This window comes from Abramis brama (genome assembly GCF_963993115.1).
Source record: "Abramis brama genome assembly, chromosome: 3".
In the NCBI taxonomy this organism is placed as follows: Eukaryota; Metazoa; Chordata; class Actinopteri; order Cypriniformes; family Leuciscidae; genus Abramis; species Abramis brama.
Genome location: NC_139965.1, coordinates 30,674,648 through 30,697,446, shown reverse-complemented (window position 1 = coordinate 30,697,446; position 22,799 = coordinate 30,674,648). Strand labels below are relative to the sequence as shown.

Below are 22,799 nucleotides of genomic sequence, written 5' to 3'. Positions count from 1 at the left end.
AATACCCCAGATATTTTTATATAACATGTTAAAATTGTCACTTTTTGAGGGTGAGCAAAAAAACGCACTGTTTTGTGTCTGTTCATTTAAATGCAAAAGAGCTGCTGCTCCCGGCACAGAGGGCGGAGCTTCAACAGCTTGCACTCACACAGACATGCAATGAAAATTTCAAAAACTCTTAGCCTTTTATGTTAAAATCGGATTCAGACAATGATGGAGAGACTCAAGAAGAAGTGACAACATGTAGAATGCAACAGGACATTTCTGAATGTTTAGTTGATGAATTTATGTAGCTTATGTGTAGTTATCTTCTAGTCATTGATTAGCATATTCTGTCTTGATAGTCTATAAATCGTGTTCAGGGGGCGGGGTTTATGTAAATTCTAAGGTTGGTGATGTCACTAACCCTGGAGGAATGTCGTGTAGCCTAGTTCCTACCAGCCGTTTGTTGTAGTCCTTAAAAAGCTATTTCTTTAGAAGCAAATATCTCCCTTTGCTTTGAACTTTGAACTGTACCTTTGTAGATGTTGTTTATGCTCAAACAGCAACATTACACACTAACTAAAGTAAAAAAGTGAAATCATATTCAACCACCCCTTTAAACCTGTCAAAATTTAAATTAACCCAGGATAGCAAAAAGTAACCACCTGTTACACACATCAAATCACAGTAATAATCCCAGAATAATTCAGTTCACAAGGGATATTTATTCTTCAATTATATAATGTTCATAATAATACTAACAACACAAACTCCTTTAAAAAGGAGAAATGAAATGGAAAGAAAAAAAAACAAACAATAAAAATAAAGTTCAACACTAGCAGTGGTAGATCAACTCGGTCTTTGAAACATATAATCACGTTTGCAGGTATGAAGGCAGCTAGAGAGTATTGCGGGTCATCGCCAGACACCAAGATGGGCGGATAAGCAGCTTTGACCTGTCTTCAGAACAGCTCAAAAACAATTGGTCTAGAAGTGCAACACTTCAGTCGAACTTCACGAGGCACCAGACATCAAACACAAGAAGCATCAGATTGACAAGCGGCCATCTTTCCACAATAATCCATCACTCGCACTACTGGCAAACCTCGCATACAAACAAATGGATGATGCATCTTTTCCAGGTACGGCACACTTCCCTATATCTAACTTCTTTCCGTCGTTAATTGAAACACTCCACACATTCACGCAAAGGGAAAGTGAAAGTAAAACAAATAATGTTGTGGCACAGATTTTCTTCACTGCCACAATAGGGGTTCAACTGACAAATGTTTAGGAACCTCTGATTTAGAGGGACATCAGAGGCACTTAAATCACCTATTGCCATGTTGCAATAAATCTGAATTCAACAGATTTTCCCCAAGCAATAGTGATGAAAATGAAGAAAAGGTTACATATTGGCCTGCTCATAACCCATAAATCACCAACAGCTCATCCATTATTCAGCAACCTGTACAAGAGAATTAAAGAAATTTCATACATCATAACTATGTAGGATTTATGTGAAAGCAAATATATGTATAAAATATATATATACCTGTGTAGTCAGAAAAGCATGGTTATATAGTATATTTCTCAGCTGGATGAACTGCCATTGCCTGTGGTCCTAGAGACACAAATGGACCACATGATATGAATGACCACATATATCTCGTGCTTTTGTGAGTGAGTGAGTGAGTGAGTGAGTGAGTGAGTGTGTGTGTGTGTGTGTGTGTGTGTGTGTGTGTGTGTGTGTGTGTGTGTGTGTGTGTGTGTGTGTGTGTGTGTGTGTGTGTGTGTGTGTGTGTGTGTGTGTGTGTGTGTGTGTGTGTGACAGAAGCGTATAGCAGTTTGTTTAGCTGAGCATAAGGAGAATGCCGTTCTGACCCCTTGGGAAGGAACCACGCCAGAACACTTATCCTGACTAGCACTGTAGCTCAGAAATACTTATACAAACACAGACACAGAAACCACTCTCAGGATACAGATTTGCTACTATAAATGTATGCACTTTATCCTCAAAAAAGCTAGTTTTCTTGTATTGCTCTAGTCCTTACTTTAAAAGCCTTGCTCAACTCCAAATAACCAATGAACATTTCAGTGTGAAAACAGCTGCTGTTGCAGTTGTGCTGCTGCTTTGCTCACATACTGCTTATGTCATATGAAATGGGTCTTACTATGTGTTTTTTCATGTTTTGTGTTCTAGTTGCTTGATCTCACTTTCTTTCACCAACTTGTGCTTCTCTATGAGGCAGTGATTCGTTGTTTTCTGCATGCATTTATTCAGCGTGAGTCTAGCATCTGTTCTGTCAAATTAGCCACCAGGAGACAGATGAAGATGGAGAGACAAACAGAGAGTGGAGGAGAGATATAAAGAGATATAAAGAGATAGAGAGATGAGAGTGTAAGAAAGTAGGAGGAGAACACAACAGGGTGGAAAGAAAAATGGTGTAAGGGACAGAGAAAGTGGCTGAGGAAATAAAAACATAAAAGTAAAAGAAGTGTGACAGACAATCATAGGGGTCTGAAAAACATACACTGAATTATTAAAGGGATAATTCACTAAAAAAATTACATTTCTGTCATTATTTGCTCACCATCATGCCATTCCAAACCTGTGATTGTATTTCTCTAATGAAACACAAAAGGTGAATTGTACTGGTTATTCTCTTTCATGCTATTAGTCTCCATGGGGACTGAGGCTTTCAAGCTTCAAAGACACCATAAAGGTATCATAAAAGTAGTCCACACTTGTGGATAAATGAAAAAGTGCATATAATCCAAGTATCTGAAGCCGTAAAACAGCTTTTTGTGGTGAACAGATTGAAATATATCTTGTTATTCACTGATAATCGTACCATCAAGTGGGCTGTTAGCTGCTGTGACCGGATCATTGAGTCAGAGAGTCAACTGGATGAGGTCTGATTTGTGAATTAATCATTCAAAACAGTTCTGAGAACTTCATCAACTGACTCACTGAAAAGACCTGACTCACAAGAACGATTCACTCACAAATCGGACATCACTATTGTATGTGGACTACTTTTACCATTGGCTACTTTTTTGGAGCTTTTTTCATTCATTGTTAATTTTCTATGGAACAGAGCGAGCAGCAAAAGTCTTGATAATTTACTAATTTTGTGTTCAACAGACATAGATTTGGAACAAAATGAGGGTGAGTGAATAATTGTTTTGAAAAAATATTCCTGTAAGGTCCACAAAGGCTTCTCTTAAATCATGTTAATTGTAGAAAACACAGGGGCAGACTTAGAGGTTTGGGGGCCCTTAAGCAAGTCCAAGTATGGAGTCCCACCACACCAACTTTGCACCTTTTTACCTTTGTAAACCTGTTTTTGCTGTCTCTTTCTCAAAACACTCAACCTTTTTTTCTACATTTGTAAATAAACTCTATGTCAAATCTTAATGGAATACAATCTATTTTACAATAAATTAACTCTCCCTCTCGCAACAAGCTCACAGCTCTCTTTGTCTAACAGGTGTTTTGGCCAGAAAGCAGGGTCGTGATTCATTAACACTGCATCTGTGCTGTTTACATCCATTTTGTGTTGTTTGTGGGCTACACTCACCGGCATATTGTAATTTTCCAGAACCAGGAGAGATGTGAAACTTATCCCTGTGTCTGGCTGGACGGGCGGCTTCAGCGCTGACTGTGTTGGCAAATAGAAAGCTAAACACTTGGGGACTTGGGCCCCAAGCACCTGCTAAACTTGCTTATTATTGCTTATATATATAATTTGTATTGTCATACAAACAGTCATTATATCATATTATTCTATCGGGCTGTTGAATCCTTGATTCTGGAAAAGAGGGATGGAAAAGAGAATGAAAATATGAAAATAAGAGAGGGAAAAATAGAGCACTTCAGGAGAGATGTAAGGACTGTCCTTCTGTTCATCTGTGATAAAACCAGCCAGTGGTGAAGAAAATAATCTAATCCATGCAATATCACAGCTCAGTGGACTGCACAGTGATTTTAAAACTGATAACAGTCCACAATCACAGCACAGGCAGACAGGCATTCAGTTACAGAAGAAAGATAGAAATACTTGCATTCATTTTCTTATTTAGAATGCAGAGGTCACACACACAGTTTCCTTCCCGACTGCTAGAGTGTTACATTGCGTCTACACTGTAAGTGAGCAGTGAAACTTGACACAACATAATAACAATGCAATGCTCAGTGTTAAAAGCTTTGCCCATTACAATGGGAGCAATTTTGTTTTGCCGCACCACTTGCTGCCAGTGAAAAATGCTTTACAGAATATTCACATGCATTCTCATAAATCAATGGCATACATGAACAGCTTTAATGTGGCAGTAAATTATACTGTATAACCAGACCCAGACAGAAACCATGTGTGCATAACTTCTAAAGGTCCTTGCACAATTCTCGTCCGAAATTTTTGCACGTTAAAAAATAAATACGACCTCACGTTGTGTCAATCACGTTTACACACTGCCTCCGAAATTTTCGTCCGTCATAAAAAAAATTGGATCGGGTTCGATTTTCTGCATTGTTCGCATCCGTAGCAAGCAGTTTGAGAGGTGTTTTGACAATTCAGAGCCACCGAATGATGAATATATGGAAATTTCGGACTCAGTGTGCAAGGACCTTAAGTTCAGAAAGCTGCACACATTTATGCCAGTTATTCACAAAGTTCTAGACATCCTCTTGTCCACTGTGTAAATGTTTATAAATTTTATCTGCTTATTCATTCTGCTGCCAATAACCACACAGCACTCTATGCTCACATTTTTTTTGTGTATAGCTCATACATCATAGGCACTATCTGCATTTGTACAGCATAAAATTCACCTTTAGAGCTGAAAAATAATAATTTTGAACTGTTTTGTCCATCGCCACAGAAATAAACAGGGAGTGGATCTCACTCAAGGGAAATAAGAAAAATATAGACTAACACTTTCATTCAGTGCTGTCCAATTACTCCATCCACACCGATACAGGCAGCATCTGAACTGAAGCACTTTTAAAAGAGAGGGAGAAACATTCACTCTGCAACTAAAATAACAACATTTGAAATGTTAATTATAGACCTGCTGAGTGTGGGGGGCTTGTGTGTGTCTGGATTGACCTCTTATTGGATATGTCAAATGGGCAAAGTCCTTAAATTAGGATTCGTGTGTGTGTCAGCATTTTCTCTGTCTTAGACACTCTGTCTCTGTGTTGAATGTTTTATAAGTGTGTTAAGGCAAAGCCATCAATGCTAAAACTAACTCCTGGCCCTCAACCTTGGTGTGTGAGTGTACTGTATGTCTGCTTTTTTTGTTTGTGCCCCATGACTTCAAAATGTTTAAGATATTTTAGAGTTTGGTGTATAACTAGAAAAATGTATATTCATTATACAAATGCCCATGGAGTTATAAAATTGTATTAATTTACATGACTTTTCCAGGTCAATAAATCACATTTTTAAAATTAAGCTGCCTTAATAAAAACTCATGTTTTTCAAACAGTGATTCTGATTCTTCAAAGAAAAAAACAGTTGTTGAGGAAGTTAATTAAAATAAGAAATATTATTAATATGTTTAGTTGCTTTGTCTTATTTTAATGCTTATTTTGTCTTGTGTTTAAACCAATTTAAGCCATCTTGAGGCCTCTTTGGATGTTTCCTGAAGCCCCCTGGATGAGAACAACTCTAATTTCTATCCAGAATCTGAAGCTCATTTTAAGGACACAATGCCTTTCAAGCAAGGCAAATTCACTTCCCTTGTAGTATGTAAATAGCAGGCCTCACCTTTACTTTTTCCTGCAGCTTTCCCAGGCTGACAGTGCTTTCTATGATGCGTGTGAGGACGCCCTCCTTGTCTTTCTCTAGAGATGAAGCCTGAGGATGAAGAGAGGGAACAGGAAGGGTTACACAGCTACAGGGAGGCAGACAGAGGAAGAGGAGGGACATTGAAGACAGACATCATTGAAGAGAAGTTTCAGGGGCAAAAGCCGGGAAAAAGAGAGAGAGAGAGAGAGAGAGAGAGAGAGAGAGAGAGAGGTGCCAGTTACTTAGATAAAAGTGTGAAAATAGCAAAGCAAGAGCAGCAGAGCAAATCTTTAAAAGTTTGACTAGACTTATGGGTAATAACATTCTGTTGAGTTCAAACATTTCCCCCGAGCAGCAGTGAGGCTCACTGTCTGTAAAAAGTGGAGTATAAAACTTTCACTATCCCTTAGCTTGAGGCTCTGCCTTAAACACAAAAACTGCTGTGGAAAGATTCGACAGAGGGTTTGAATGTAAACTCCTAAGGCAGATGAATTCAGGAAATACGGTGTGTCCTTGGCTAAAGCATGCTTTCTATGTTAACAAACTACGAGAAGTAGTGTATTTGTGACGTGGGATAGTGTGAACTGGTGGAACTGGGTCACACTTAATTCACATTAGCATGCTTTTCCTTCCTGATCTCCTGTCTGTCACTACATCCTGTCATGTATACAGTCATTAAAGTCATCTTGAAGTCATAATTGACCTTATTTACTTTGTTAGCGCACATTACTAGTCTTGAGGTAAACAATTAGTCTATGCAAGTTAATACACAGAAAAAAAAAATCTTTAATCAAAATCTGAAAATTTGCTTCCGCTATGGCGTTTCTGTTCTGATGACGTCAGTTTGACGGCTTGGGTAACCACTCCCCTCCAACCGACAGTCTGTTATGAGCGAGGGATGGAGAGGAGGTGCGCTAAAGTAAAACCCTGCCCTCTATTCAATATTCTGTTTCACTTCACAACACTGAAGTAAAGTCAGTTACAACATCCGATTCACTGGGACTTTAAGTCCCTTTTTATTGGTAGAGGAGCAATAATAACCTTCTTCTAGGGAAGCACGATATATCGACCACATATCGATATCGGCTGATAAATGGTAATTTTTAATGTTATCATTATCGATCTGATAAGAAAATTAGGCCGATATATCAAAGCCGGCAGATAATTTACCTCAGTTGAGAGATACGCGCTGTTTGCCATGATGGTTTTGAATGATTGGAATCACTTCGAAAAGGAAGATACAGTTAAGTGCACCATGTGCAACACAAATCTGTCACATAGGCTTCATTACATTATAATAAGAACACGACTGTAAAGGAATGTTGTGAATTTTTGTTCGCCAGTGTTTCAGCGCAACGAGCGCGTTGTGGCAAAAAGTGCTCGTCTATGGAGTTAAGCCTTCATGACAAGCACAGTCAAGTTCGCTTAAGCATTCGCAGCATTTTGTGCCATTGTAAGATGTAATATGTTTATTTTGTGTAATCTAATCTAATATAGGATGCGTTTGGTTGAGTTAATGAACAATGCAGTAAAGCGCTTAATTGTACCGGTGATCATTTTTTATCTTTAGCGTGCGCAGCTCAAACAGCAATGCATATTTATAACTATAATTGGGACTGTCATATAGGCTACATGCCATTAAAATGAGAACACTATAGTAATAATACGTTGTGAATTCTCTGGGTTTAGTTGCCGTGTTTCAGCACGTCGATGTGGGAATAGCACGTCCAGAACAGGGTTTACACGTTCGATTGCGCATTCACGTCATTCTGTACAGATAAAAGTCGTAATATTAAGTTTATGTAGGCTAATATAAATATCTGATTAAAGCTACAATATCCTCAAAATCTTTTTTTTTTTCGCCGCTAGGGGTCGCTAACCTCTTACAATAACAAAGGTGTTTGTTGATGACGCATAAGCGGAATTATGGAACTTGCCGTCATGCCGAAGGATCTAATAATGTTTATGGATGTGTGAATATATTGATGTATTTAATACAAGATACAACTTTGGATCTTAAAAATGTCTTATAAAATGTTGAGCTTAACATTAACTAAGAATAATAAATGCTGTTAGAAGTATTGTTCATTAATTGTTACCATTTTTAATAAAGAAAGTTGGCCATAGGAGTGTAAAATTAATTAAAAAAGTTAAGGAATCTTACACTGGTTCAAACTAGGCTACTATATTGTATATGTTTGATTTATGTTGAAGTGTTTGGGACATGGCTTTTAATGGTGAGCCTTTTGTTTATGTATACAGGCTATCAAAGTATATCAAAATTTGAATTTAGATTTATCGGTTATTGGCTTTCAAATGTAAAGAATTATCGGTATCGGTCAAAATGTTCATGTTTTTGAAATTTCCTAAAGCATTATTCTCTACCTCCTTCTGAATTACTAGAACAGTAATTATTCTAATTTTTTTTATTTATTTAACAATAAAAATTATACTTATACGAACAGTCCTCGTGGATGACAATTTTCAACTGGTACATTTATGCACAACTGTAACCTCTGTAACCGTCTTATGAATCATTTTCTCTCCTCAGCAATGTTGATGATTCTCAAAAAGCAACACTTTTCAGCCATATTTAACGACTATCATACACAATCTTTCGCTACAATTCCTAAGATGTCAAGACTGGTGAAGAAATTCTCTGTTTGACTGAGCTGCTGCTGGAGAGCACAGATCAGAACAAACAAGAACCAGAGATCAAAACATATGGTGATGTAAATAGATAGCAGCTCACACAGCATGTGTGTGAGTTTCTGTAGAAGTACCATGTGCATGAGCTGGTCTCTTTCATTGCTGGTTTTCTCTGCCAGTGTGACGATATTGGCAAGATACTGATGAGCGATGAGCTCTTTCTCTAAAGAGTCTTCAACCTGTTGCTTCAGGACACTTGTACGTCTCTGAGCCTTCCTAAGGAGGGAGAGAGTAAGAGGATGAGACATGAAAGAAAATCTGAATTAAAAACCTTAAACAAGTCAGCATTTATGCAAGTTTAAAATATAGAAAGCAGTTGGGTCTGAGACCAACTGAAAATCTGGTAATCAAAATCTAATTTAAAAAAAAGTTTGAGGACTGGCAAATATAAAAGAAAAACATTAGGACATCAAATTAAGAAGAGATATCAAAGATTCTGCTCTATTTCTAGGTCACTAATAAAATGTAAATAAATATTTTTTTTAATTATTTGTGACAATGACCTTGTAAACGCCTTGGTACAAAAGTTCTGGATTGTAGCTTGAGTACTGCGATTATTAAAGCTATAGTGCGACAACCAAATACTAACACATTCTGTAATTCATGATAATATTCTATTCCATGTTTCAGTAGCATAGCATGTTCTGCTGATTTTATTATTTATTTTTTATTAAGGATGCATTAAATACATCAAAAGAGATGTATAATGTTACCAAATATTTCTAATTTAAATAAATGCAGTTCTTTTGAACTTGCATGTGCTATTCTTAAAAAAATCCTGAAAAAGAAAATCACAGTTTCCACAAAAATATTAACCAGCATAACCATTTTCAACACTGACAATAATAATAAAAAAAGCTTCTTGAACAGCAGATCATCATATTAGAATGATTTCTGAAGACCAGAGTAATGGCTTCTGAAAACTCTATTTTACCCTCACAGGAATAATTACATTTTTAAACATTAAAATAAATAAAAAAAACTTTTAAATTGGAACAATATTTCACAACATTAATGTTTAACTGCAGCCTTGGTGAGCATAATATATTTCTTTAAAAACATAAAAAATCTTACAGATCCCAAACTTTTGAACAGAAGTGTATAACCAAAATTAAAAATTTATGTTTCATGTCACAATTTGTTTAAAAAAGGGAGGGGTAATTATTATAATGAACACTGCACATTTACATCCTCTCAGCCTCTCCTCCCCTGCAAGGTCTCTAATTAATTTCTGCCATTTAAATTTATTCCTTATCCTCGCCTTTATAAGCTGCCAACTGAGTGGTCTAAATGTTTCAGGAAGCAGTTCCCCTGCATCAGAGTTTATTGGTATTCGTTGTTTGCTTGATTTAGAGTTTCTTTCTCATCTCTCCTCTAACACAACTGCTGCTATTACACTTCCTGTCTGTTCTCCTTCGGTTTCTGCAGCACCTCTGGCCAAAATAATCTGTCTCTGCTTCTATGGCCTATTACTCATCTGGATCTGCTTCCTCCCAGCTAAACACGCTTTTGAAGTCAGAAACATCAAATCTCAGAGACTACTAAGATGTAATGTTTCACAATATTTTCCTGAGCAGTTTTTTCACCCATACTGACAAAGGCCAGAGAGTGCATCTCATTCCAAATGCAGAGTTTTGGTATCAAATCACTGTTAGTTGATCTTAATCCATCCATCCAACATTACCCAGAATAAACACCCTGGCCCTGACTGAGCACACAAGGCTTTGAGAATATTGCAAAAACGAGTCTCTTCCATACACACTTCACCCACACATACACACCATAGAGAGAGTGAGAGAGGCACAAACGCAAGAAAGAAATCTGCAGATATTAAAAATATCTTCTGCTTGTTTGCATTTGTATGTGCATGTGTCCACCTGTTAGCTTGCTGTGAAAGCTGTAGCTCTGTTTCCAAGTGTTTGATTTCTGTGTTAAGATTGGTTTTGTCTAGCAGCAGAGTCTTTTTCTCCACCTCCAGCGCACTCACACGAGCCAGCAGCTCTTCAACCTCACAATTCTTCACCCTCTCATGATCCTGCAACTGTCTGAAATGCAAACACATACGTGAAAAGCTTACAGAAAAAAATCAAGGTTAAAGCATGCAGTATATTCACCTTTACAAATGGAGTGCATTGCTATTCCAAGTCGCTTCAGTAATCTTTGTTTATGTTGTGCTTCCTAATATGGTCTCTTGCAATACACTGACACCTAAAGTTAATGAGGCTTCACTATTAGCAGTTATCCATTATTATTTATTATTCAAAAAGTAAAAGGGAAATATTGTTATTTCAAAAGCACTTTTAATTTCTTTTCTTTATCTCTCAGATCTTCTTCAATTGTATATTCCTTCAAGTTCTTTGAGATCATCTTCTACAGATTTATTGACAGTTCCAAATTTCAAGTTGAGTTCGTTCAGGGCTTTTAGTTGTGGAGCGGCAAAATTATGGAATTCTTTACACATTCGCCAGCTGGATTCTATTTCCCTCTTTAAAGCTCAGATTAAAACATATCTGTTTAGAATAGCTTTTAGTGACTTGATTGTTTGATTTGTTTGATTGTATGTTTGATCAGTTTGTCTGTATTTTTGCATAGCTTTGTATTTTACTGGCTTGCTGTAATGCTGCACGGTGTCCTTGAGTGCCTTGAAAGGCACCTATAAATAAAAGCTATTATAATGTATTACTATTATTTAATAAAGAAAGATACCACTGGATGCCTTTAAAAGAACTTTGTAACATACTGTAAGGATATTGTATTGTATTCAAACACACATGTATGTTGTATGTCTACGGCAAGTGTGTGTGAATGAGTTTGTGTCCTTGTGTGTGATGTGTACATCTGTGCTACAATATTTCCATTCATTCTCTGTCTTCGTTTGTTACCTCACTCACACAGACCGTGTGTAGGGTAAGAATGTGTAGGCTGTTAAAGGTGCTCTAAGCGATGTCATGCGTTTGTTAGGCCAAAACATTTTTTGTTACATACAGCAAACATCTCCTCTATCTGCTAGCTGCCTGTCCCCTGAACACACTGAAAAACACCGCCATCTCTGTAGACAGCCCAGGCTCCACAAACGGCAAGAAAAACAAACTGGCCCAGCCTGGACCACGAAACATAACAAACAGTGTTCCAGCCAATAACCGACAAGAATGATTTGGGGGTGGGGGTTGGGGGGTTAGTGCGTGTGCACATGAAGGGGGTGTGTGGAGTGGAGGAGAGAGAAGCATGAAGAGGGAAGTTAGCAAGAGGAGAGATGTCCTAACAACGACTAACGTTACATTTTTATATTCTTGAGAATTTTGATATGGACGACACACGACCAAAGAGACGTTCCGATAAACAAATAACAAAGAATAGGGAAAAGGAGAAGAAAAGCGTTCAAAAGGTGGTGAGAACTCCGCCGGCAGAAGGGCTTCCAATCTGACATTCAGGTGGCTCTGTTTTTGCTGGACAGGTGGGTAAATCCAGTTTGGTTTTTCTATATGGTTCATGAGTGTTTCAGGAAGCACGGAAGGGAGGGGGAGGGGACGGGATGAGGAGGAGGGAGGGTCGAGCTAGCCTCCGTTTTGTTTGACAATACTTTGAACGTCAAAAAGAAGTGACGTCACGTCACCCAACATTAGAGCACCTTTAAGAAATGTCACCCTTTATCTTTCTCCAAGTTAGTTCCAAGATTAATGACATACCCTAGAAAGATTTCAATGATTTTTTTATTTTTTATATTCTGGTGTTACTGGAGTAAAAAATCGTATAGGTAGCAGTAGCACACCCCTAGTGAAAACAAAACCTATACTAAAATGTATTTAAAACACATTTATTTCATACTAAGTACAGTACAAATCCATTGACATATTCACATATCGATTGAGATTTACTGATATAAATATTATAATTAAACTTTATTTGGAGTACTTCTTTATTCCACAATGCAACCAAATACAGAAACGTGCTGCAAATAGCACAGACATGTTTCAAGGGGACGCCAACAAGTGACAAACCTGGCTGGGACATGCTTATTGTTCAATGTCTACTCATCAGTAGTGTTGTCGATGACCTGAAAGCTGAGTTTTTTTGTGTATTTTAACATCCTGATCATATGTGCGTTGTGAGTGTTTGCAGCGCGTTTCTGGTCTTGGTTCGTTATGAGTATATGCAGCATGTGGTGTCAAACTGATGTTTTTTTTTCTATTTGCATGCGTTTTCTTCAGTTGCAGCACGCTGAGCTCTCTCGGCCACAGTAAAATGCACCTTTCTTTATATAAAGCCTAAAATGTGTTTTAAATGTCTTTAAATGCAAGATATATAAAGTGTACCTAAAGTATACTTGCAATAGTACCATTTTAGTACAATCAGATATACTTAAGTATATCTTTAGTTGGACCTCAGCATTACTTCCGGATAAGTACTTTAAATATATCAATTTATTATACCAAAAGTGCAAAAGTGCAGGGTATTTATATTAAGTACATAAATATGTAAATGTATTTGTGTAGTATATATACTTATACCAAAATGTATTTGAAAACCTTTATTTTATGCTATTTATTTTTCAATAGGGACTACCTTCCTTCCCTCAATACTCAATACAGAAATCCTCTGCTGCACACCCTCGCATACAGCAGATCAAGAATAGCAATGAATTACTCTCCTTGATACTTTTCTGTCTGTTTGTTTTTATTCGAAGCTTTTGCCATCCAGTCTTATTTCATTAACATGAAATGCATGATTGGTACCTTTTAAGTTTGTCAGTCACAGCATTGTGCTCAGCCAAGCTCAGAGAGTGTTCTAGAGCCAAGCGCACTCGTTGAAACTCTGTCTTCAGGGCACGGTGCTCTTTACACTCCACCTCTAGCTCTTGTTCCAGAGCCTGTTTCTCTGACTCCAACAACATCACCTGTTTCGAGACCTTACACACTACACACAAACATAGAGGTGCTTTATATTTGAGTCTATATGAATAATACATGTGCAGTATATGCTGAATAAAGACAGGAACATGGTGAAGAAGACACAGATTCATTATTAAGAAACATCACAAATGAGATCTCCTCAATATCTCAGAGATGTCAACAATGTCATAAATTGTTCCCACATTTACCAAGAAACCAAAGTCTGCTAACAAAAGTCAGAGATTTTAATATGGATAACATTTTCTGGGCTATGTAATTCACATTTATTTTATAACTCTGTACTCTTACAGTATGTCAACAACTGCCTATTTTGTATTTTGAATGGCTGTCAATGTTTGTATCATTCATTATCATTCAGTATCAAAAATTGTTCTAATAGTGATTGCAACAATATAGCCTCCTCCATGGCATTATTGCTATGATTGTGATGTGGACTTCCCTATTCCAACAGAATTAGAATGATTAATAAACTTTATAGTTATACAGTAGTTATCATTAAAATTATCGTCCTTGGTGGGAATGAGCATTAACTCTAGGAGAATAGCAGAATCCACACCACAACTATAATGATAATGACACAGAGGAACAATATCGTTGGAATTATTTCAGATTTTTCTTTTTCGTTCTGCTTCAAAGCACTTACTGAGTTATGCTGACCGCAAACGTCATGGTTCGGTTGCATCAACGCTAATATAGTTGTTATTATTATAGTTATTGTTCTTGATATAGACAGGCCTTAAGATCCACCCCAAACTCAGTCCACTGGTTGAGCTGGTTGAGATGCTCAATCAAACAGCAATATTTTGATGTGTATACACATTTCAGGGGGAAATCAATCTATGAAAAGCTTATTTATCACTGCATATAAAGCTGGGTTGGGAGCTTCCATGTTTAAGTTGATACTTAAGAAATACATTTCTTAAGTATCAACTTTGCAAAAAAAATGTATTGCAAAAAAGATAACTTTGCAATAAAATATTCTCCATTACATAAAAATATCATAGTAGTAACTGTATCTTAAATCCACAGCATTAATCCACAGCTGTTTTTCTTGCGTTAACAGCTTTGATTAGCAGCTGTTGTCATTTCAGACCACATCTGACCACACCACTCAAACTCAGACAAGATGTTTTTTATGACTCTTAGGAGACAAGAAAATAAACAGGGAAAAAAAAATCCAAGAGTATTAAGACGAATGAGGAGTTTATACGTGTAACATACCTTCCTGTGTATGTTTGCTGTGGGCTTCTTTAGCTCTGGCATGCTGTAGTTCCAATTGCTCCATCAACACTTGATTCTCCTCCAGCACCAAGCGAGCCTGCTCCTGCAGTTGCCTCCTACACACAGCGCGCGCACACACACACACACACACACACACACACACACACACACACACACACCTGTGTAAGTGTTTGAATGAACAGTGAGGTTGGCAACAGGGATGAGAGATCCTTCACTGACAAAGATGACTGTGAACAGCTGCCAATTAATACAGATAAAGACAAAAGCTAAAACCTCTCTAGGACATTCAAATTAATTAGTTAACACAAACACACGCACAAATTGTTCAGCTCAATGACAGGATTTAAATGCAGAAATTCAGAGAAAGCCAATAAGTATTGTTGAAAGAGCAGTGCAGTGCTGTGTTATCTTTTCGTTTTCATTTAGACATTCCCGTTTAACAATGCAGAAAAGACTGTTCTTCACATTCACAGTTACCAACCACAATTTGTAGGCTATTTGTATCAAGCTGAAATTTTACTGTATGTATGACGTGCTGATGCAAACACTGCTCCCATGGCAACATAGACCTAAAACATGCTTTAAACAACCCATAACCTGAAGAAGAAAAAAAAAGGGGAAGTATATTTGTGCGGAGTTCTTTAAATTTGAGATGAAATGGAAATAGATACATATCTTTTCTTCAGTATTGTTATGTATAGCCATGTAAACAGATGATTGTTCAAGACAAAAATGTAGAGCAGGTCTTGGTTCTTTCCATCAGTTGTTGATGATTGGATAGAGGAAGATTTGAGTGCAAGCTTGCCATTTGTTTGTAAGAAAGGGGCAAGTTTTAAGCAGATTAAATTATTGGAAAATTTGCATACGTCACTGTGGCAAGCAGGGCGAGGCTGAGAGCCGGTGGCGCGAGTGATAATGAGCGTGCCACATCGGTCTCGAGTCCCACGGAGGAGCTCCGGAAGCATAAAAGGAGGAGTGACAAAAGTGCAAGACGAAAGAGGACCAGGCCTGGACATTTATGTTGGTGTTTTTATAATGTTTATATGCGTCAGTAGTCCGTGAGGGGCAACCGTTTTACTTGTTTGTTGTGTTTATTTTATGATTAAAGTTACGTTAATAGTTTGCCGGTTCCCATCTCCTTCTTCCTTAAACTTTAAACATTGTTACAGTCACCAAACAGAAGTTTGTCATTTCATCAGAAGATCGACTTGATTTTGATTAAACATAAGGTCAAAAAAAGAAAGAAAACGTATGCATTGATGAGTTTATCACAATATGACCAATAACATGCATTTAGAAAACAGACGAATGGGTGAATTTTCATTTCTTGTCAACTGTCTTGTAAACAGTTTTGACATAACACAGTAAATTGTAAGCTGTACGTGATTCACTAAAAAAGAATCAGAATCGGTTGCACTGCACTGGTTGCACTGAATACTTTTATTTTATTACAAAAGACTGATTCATAAGAGTCATTCATTTGGCAATCATGTGTCATGATTCACAAAAAAGAACCGCTATTCCGTTCACACAGGCGGAAGAATGCATCTGCAAAAACTGTTAAAGGGTTAGTTCACCCAAAAATGAAAATTCTGTCAGTAATCACTCACCCTCATGTTGTTCAAACCCCGTAAGACTTTCGTTCATCTTCGGAACACAAATTAAGATCATTTTTGATGAAATCTGAGAGCTGGATCACTCCTCCATAGGCTTCTATGGGATCGAAACTTGCGAACCCAGAAAGTTAGTAAAGACATCGTGAAAATAGTCCAAGTGACTACAGTGGCTCAACCATAAGTTTATCAAGCGACGAGAATACTTTTTGCGCGCAAAAACAACAAAAATAACAACTTTATTCAACTATTCATTTTCGTCTGTGTGGGCCTGAATGAATTCACGTAGTGTAACAGCACAGCGCGTCTGGGTTGTACGTCACCACATAGGCTCACTATTGGCCGACGCTGGTCATGTGTGTGATGCGTGTGACATACAACACAGAAGCGCTGCGCTGTTACACTACGTGAATGTGAAGCCTACGGAGGAGTGAGCCAGCTCTCAGATTTCATCAAAAATATCTTAATTTGTGTTCCGAAGATGAACATAAGCCTTATGGGGTTGAAACAACATGAGGGTGAGTGATTACTGACAGAATTTTCATTTTTGTGTGAACTATCCCTTTAAGGGAATATCAGATATTTATTTCTTAGTTTGCAACCCTATAAATGGCATATATCCTTACTCTGTGTTAACACACCCTCACTCTTATTCTCATAACGTCAGCCATAATCAAACAGGACCATAGGGCACTATCAGTCCTGTGATAAAAGCATGGCTAGCAGAGTGAGGCATGCCTCAAGGACAAGATGCCCTGTTTTTGTTTTCGCCCTCAGGATTATTGCATTCCCCTGGACATTTTTCCTTTATACCTTTTTCCCCCTAATTTCTTTTAAATATAATTCTCTGAGGGAATGTCAGCATAAGTCCATTGTTATTTCATTCCTAGGCACAAAAAACAAACACATACACACACTTTTACATTACATAGAGAAACACGCTCAAACTCACCATTCTTTGTTGCTGACAGTGCTGCTTTTGTTAACCTGAGCATGAAGTTTCTCGTTTTCCTGAATGACCTCCTCTGCACGTGCTCTGAGACTCTGTAGTTCGTTCTGTCAGGAAAAAACATAGGCTACATTTATATTGACAAAAAAACTCCACAAACTGCTAAACTACTTTAAGTAAGCTTATTGGTATGCATGAACGTCCTCTGGTGCATTTGTAAATGTATTCACCTCACCCAGAGATCATCTGAAACTTGAGTGCACACAGGTGCACAATACAACAACAACAAAAATTGCAGAGTTTGTTCTCACCAAACTGATGCTTAGCAAGCTGTTGCAAACAACAGCTTGACACAAGAATGAAGAATTCCAGGAGAATCTAGGACATTTTGTATTGTGGCCTTTTTGTGTGAATTTGTCTTTGACTTCAAACATATTTAAATATAACTATGAATGTGATTAATCAACCCTTGACTACTGAGAGAAAAAAATAGTAAAAATCAGTATCTGTCCCTTTAAAACATAAAACGTGACTGGAAAGATCTTTAAATTCAAGGCAGGTAAGTGTGGTGGGAGTGTTGGGTGCACTGCAAGTGTGTTAGAAAGAAAGAGAGAGACATAGATCAAGTGAAAATAAGAAACGTGTGTGTGTGTGTACTGTGTGTGTGTACTGTGTGTGTGTACTGTGTGTGTGTGTGTGTGTACTGTGTGTGTGTGTGTGTGTGTGTGTGTGTGTGTGTGTGTGAGAGAGAGAGAGAGAGAGAGAGAGAGAGAGAGAGAGAGAGAGAGAGAGAGAGAGTCAAAGACAGAAACTATTAGAAAGATATTATTACACAGATCCTATGATAAATTAGTTTTCCTGCATCAAAAACTTCATCGTATTCTCATTTTATGTCTCTCTCATTATTACAAGACTGCCAGGCTAGCAGTGGCATCTCTCATTGGTAAAATTTGCATATTAATATAATATACACCAGCAATTGACAAAACGCTCAATATACAGTAGTCAATAGATGATTTCACACATTACGTTAAAAAAAATCAATCATCACAATAAAGTGATAATTTGTGTAAATTCCCAAAACAAAAGTCACAGATCAAAGCAAGCATAATTATGCCATTGTTATTTAATACACACTTTAGGTTGTCAATTTTTTTTTAAATTATTGCATGCAAACCAATTATTGCAACCAAAATATGTAATAAGAGTAAACTGATTTAAATTTCCCCTTCTAACACAGACACACACACAAACTCACCTCACAGGACTTGAGGAGTTTGTCTTTGGCATTCAGATGGTCCTCATAAGCCAGCAGCAGAGGTGATAAATATTTCATATCCAGCTAAAGGCAATATAGAGTACAACCACAGCATTAAACAAAATAAAACATGACTTTCTGCATTTCTCTTCTGTCCTTTCATAACAACAAAAAGCTGTGAAATATTCTGACAAGAGTTCGCCATCACCATCTTTGGTAAATAATACACATAAGCACATAGTGACAAATAAGTGTTTTCACATCAATTAATGAAATGCCCTTAGAAAAAACCTGGGAATGTATCATCTTAGGATAAGTAACCAGTCAGAAACATTAGGAAGAGACAGTATGGAAATGTCAGACTATATGAAACAAACACAATAAAAACTAAATAATACAATAAGTTTACGCACCAGCCAAGGAGGTGCAGGTCCTTTCACTGGCAGGCATTTAAGCTGAGCATTCTGGGGAATTCAGGAAAAGAAATGCATTTGAGCCTATACATTCTCTCACTTCCTTTATTCCTATAGATATTGTGATGTGAAAAAAGAACAAAAAATTAATGTAATTACACTGAAACATAATTACAGACCAGTGGCAGTTCTTAGGCAGACAGCTGTAGAACAAAAAAAGAATGAGACAGACTTATGGGCCTTTTACGCAGAATGCATTTTTGCTTTTAAAAACTCCAAACACAGTACAGTGCAATGGGGGAAAAAAAACGTATAGACACACGTTTTCAAATTCGAACTTTCTGATATTTTTAGTACACCGCATCATGAGTGAGACCCTGCAAAAGCCACAAGACACAAGCGCAACGGTCAAACAGGATAATCTGGCGCATAATTACATGGTAAAATATGTAAAGAGTGCAGTGGAACACAGGATGGGATAGAGGTCTGACAGCAGTGTGCACTCTAAAAAACGCTTCGTTGGCTGAACAACCATTACTTATAAAAGTAATTAGATTAAACACAAAAAACGTAGTATTCATAACTTTTCAACCTCTACTTAACATATATAGTGTGTGTAACACAAAAATATAAGTTACCAGGTGAACCAATTTCCCGTGATGCCTTTCCAGCCAAAAAATTGGAGCCATTTTGTGAAGCACATGAGGATGGTGAAAAGGTAAGCTTAACTTTCTATAAACTTAGTAAAATATTAGATTTTGACGTTTTAACATTAATAGGCTAAACACTTGTTTATTGTTTATTGTGTTAGTGGGTGAAGATTTTCTGAAACGCAACGTGATGAAGACACTGAAAAGAGGTAAGCTTAACTGTTTTCACTTAAGGTAGGCTACACTCGTTTATTGCATTTTTGGTCAAGAAATTAACTTTTAAACTGAATTTCAGAATTGCTATGAATTTTCAACAAGAAACGTGTTACTTACGAATACTTATGAAAACGTTTGTAGACATATTAGTTAGGGGTGTGACGAGATCTCGTGTTACGAGATCTCGCGAGATTAAAACGCGACGAGATTTCTCGTCGAGGTGAAACTTTGTCTGGTGAGTAAAAAAAAAAAAAAAAAAAAAAAAAAAAAACTTTGTCTCGTGAGTTGTTGTGATGTAAGCGTGATGGAGCGTGAGGGTGAAATTTGTATTGAAGATGCCCCTGCCACTTTTAAATCATTTGTGTGCCGGGCCAATCACACACACACTCCGCACACACACACACACTCACTGTCCCTCGCTCACTCACTCACTCGCGCGCACACACACACACGCTCACTTGCGCGCGCACACACGCACACTCACTGTAACCGCACTCTCACTCACTCTCGCTCACACTCAACCCGTCGTGGAGGACCGTTAAAATTAAACATGCTAGTCTTTCTGTCGTGATGTCGTGAAGCATCACAGACGCGTTGTCGCCCACTATGACACACTATACGAAATGAAACGATCGAATCTTGCGTCCCGACGCCCGTTGTCCTTTACGAGTCTCCACGAAACGGATCGTGCCAAAATCGCGCTAAAATAGTGTAATCTGAACCAGGCAGGTAATAAACATTTGACCTATCACGCAAAGAACCTATTAAAGCACTAATACATGGGAACAGTATAGCTTAAAGTCATATCGACATCGCAATATTAAACAATGTTATCGCACATCGCAGCTTTTCCTCATATCGTGCAGCCCTAGTTACTGCCCAAAGGTCTCAACTGCTGCCAGAAATCGTCGACATGCTTATATTCTTGAAAAAGAACATGACCATAATCTTAGGCTTATCTTAGTTAATTTATCTCTTTTTCATGCTTGAAGAAAAAAATTGTTTCTGTTTGAACTTGTAGTTTTGAGAGAGCAGTACTTTGATTATGGATACACACTTACTGTTTGCACTTAAAGTGTTATTTCAGTTATTCATATTTATTTTATTTATACTGTTTTATTTTTTTATGTTCGATTTGTGGAAAGGAGTTAGATTTCTCATGTGAAATCGTACAGGGAGAAGTAGAGTTTATAGCAAAACATTTTGCAGTGTTTGCATGTCCTTTACTGCATAGAATTAATTAAAATAGAAGTAAAATAACATTCAGTACAAGTTGATTTCAAAATGCACATAAATTGTTTTGCATTTTGTGATTTTCAGTTGAATAAAAGACTATTTTCCATTCATATATTTCATCATTGAGGATTTCTTAAAAATTGTGTAAAAATCTCGTCTTGTCTCGTTCTCGTGAACCCAATCTCGTGTCTCGTCTCGTCTCGTGGAGTAAGCGTCTCGTCACACCCCTAATATTAGTTGATGTAGCCTATGAAATGAGTGACTGTGTGCGAGTATTCAAAAACATAGGCTATAGGCTATATTTTATTTGAATTATTAAGCGAGTGAGCTTCCATCGAATGTAGGGATAAGTGTTTATAGTAGTCAGAGTATTTATTGTTTATTCCGTGGGATATGACCATGCATCGCATTGGCACGTATGCATTAAGATTGCATTAAGATGACTATTCAGACGGTGTTATTGGGAGGCTCGCTCTCCCGCACGGAGAAATTCGTACTTTACATTAACGAGTTGTCACGTAGCTTATACTAAAGTATTTTTTAAGTAAATGTAGTTGTCATTTATTATATATGCATATAAGTTGTTCTTTGCATGTTTACATATTCCCATATTCTCTATGGATCGCGGGAAATGGGGCCGGCCTGTGGCCTTGCGCGGGTTACTTTTGGTAACGTTAACGTACTGTATAAATATTAAATTCGAAAACACATTGGCTACAGCTCCATATGTGTGCACTATTTATCATTAAAAAATGGCGATCTTGATTCAAGCACAATATTATTCCTAAATGACAACGACGACTGTCTATTAAACCTTCGAAATTATTATCAAAATAAGTAAATGCAAATAAAGATTGTAGATCTATTAGGCCTACATTGTTAGGCTATTCCAGTAGTTACTGTTAAAATGTTTTCAATGAGATTCGTTCAAAACCTCTGGACAAAAGTCTTCATTAATTAACTTATAGTTATTTATATTATATATATATATATATATATATATATTAATCAATATTATTGAATAGACTCATTTTTTATATTTATAGGCATTTAATAATGGACTAATTTGTAACATTTAATTATTATTTTTTTATTTTTAGATAGATTTTTGATCAACAGACAAAATAATAATTATATAGATATATACACACACACACACACAACCAGTAAGATTTTTTTAATGTTTATAAAAGAAGTTCCATCTGTTCGCAAGGCTTAATTTATTTGATCCAAAATACAGCAAAAACTGTAATATTGTGAATTTCTTTTACAATTTAAAGTAACTGTTTTCTATTTGAATATATTTTTAGATGCAATTTAAAAGTTTAGGGTCAGTTAGATTTTTTTTTTTTTTTTTTTTTTAAAGAAACAAAATGAATACTTTTATTCAGCAAGTATGCATTATACTTACATTATAGAAATTCTATACATTTCTTTCTAATTTTGTGATTCAATACAATGTATTTTCAATGCAATGTATTTTTCGCGACAATCTGAACAATAGCAGGTGATGTTGCAAGTAAATGCAGATTTGCTGGGGTTTTTTTGTTTTTTTTAAGGATACTCGTGGGAACGAAGAGGAACTGGAACAGCTCACATTGAGGATCATCATGAAAGGTGGCTCAACAGAAAATCTTTTAAGTGTTGCAAAGTGTGAAAAAGTGACCTGTTGTAAGTGAACTTCCATTTGTCAATTTGCCATATGTTGTTGTACATTTCATGATGTGTGGTTTCAGGCTTTGCAGCCTGTGGCAAAAAAATAAAGTGAAATGCTTTATTGTGTGTGATTTGCATGTTTTATTTATTTTAAGACATTGAAAGCAGTG

At 36.9% G+C, this 22,799-nt stretch overlaps 1 protein-coding gene across 1 annotated transcript in view; it reads right to left on the bottom strand.

Moving 5' to 3' along the window:
* Positions 1-22,799, bottom strand: part of cep89 (centrosomal protein 89) — a 128,381-nt gene that overhangs the window by 83,318 nt on the left and 22,264 nt on the right. The window contains exons 10-17 of the mRNA XM_084109634.1: positions 18,872-18,922; positions 18,459-18,542; positions 17,204-17,307; positions 14,618-14,733; positions 13,220-13,400; positions 10,364-10,531; positions 8,561-8,702; positions 5,757-5,846 (exon numbers count right to left, since the gene is read on the bottom strand). Coding sequence (XP_083965760.1) covers positions 5,757-5,846; positions 8,561-8,702; positions 10,364-10,531; positions 13,220-13,400; positions 14,618-14,733; positions 17,204-17,307; positions 18,459-18,542; positions 18,872-18,922 — 936 coding nt within the window. The remainder of the gene's footprint in view (positions 1-5,756; positions 5,847-8,560; positions 8,703-10,363; positions 10,532-13,219; positions 13,401-14,617; positions 14,734-17,203; positions 17,308-18,458; positions 18,543-18,871; positions 18,923-22,799) is intronic.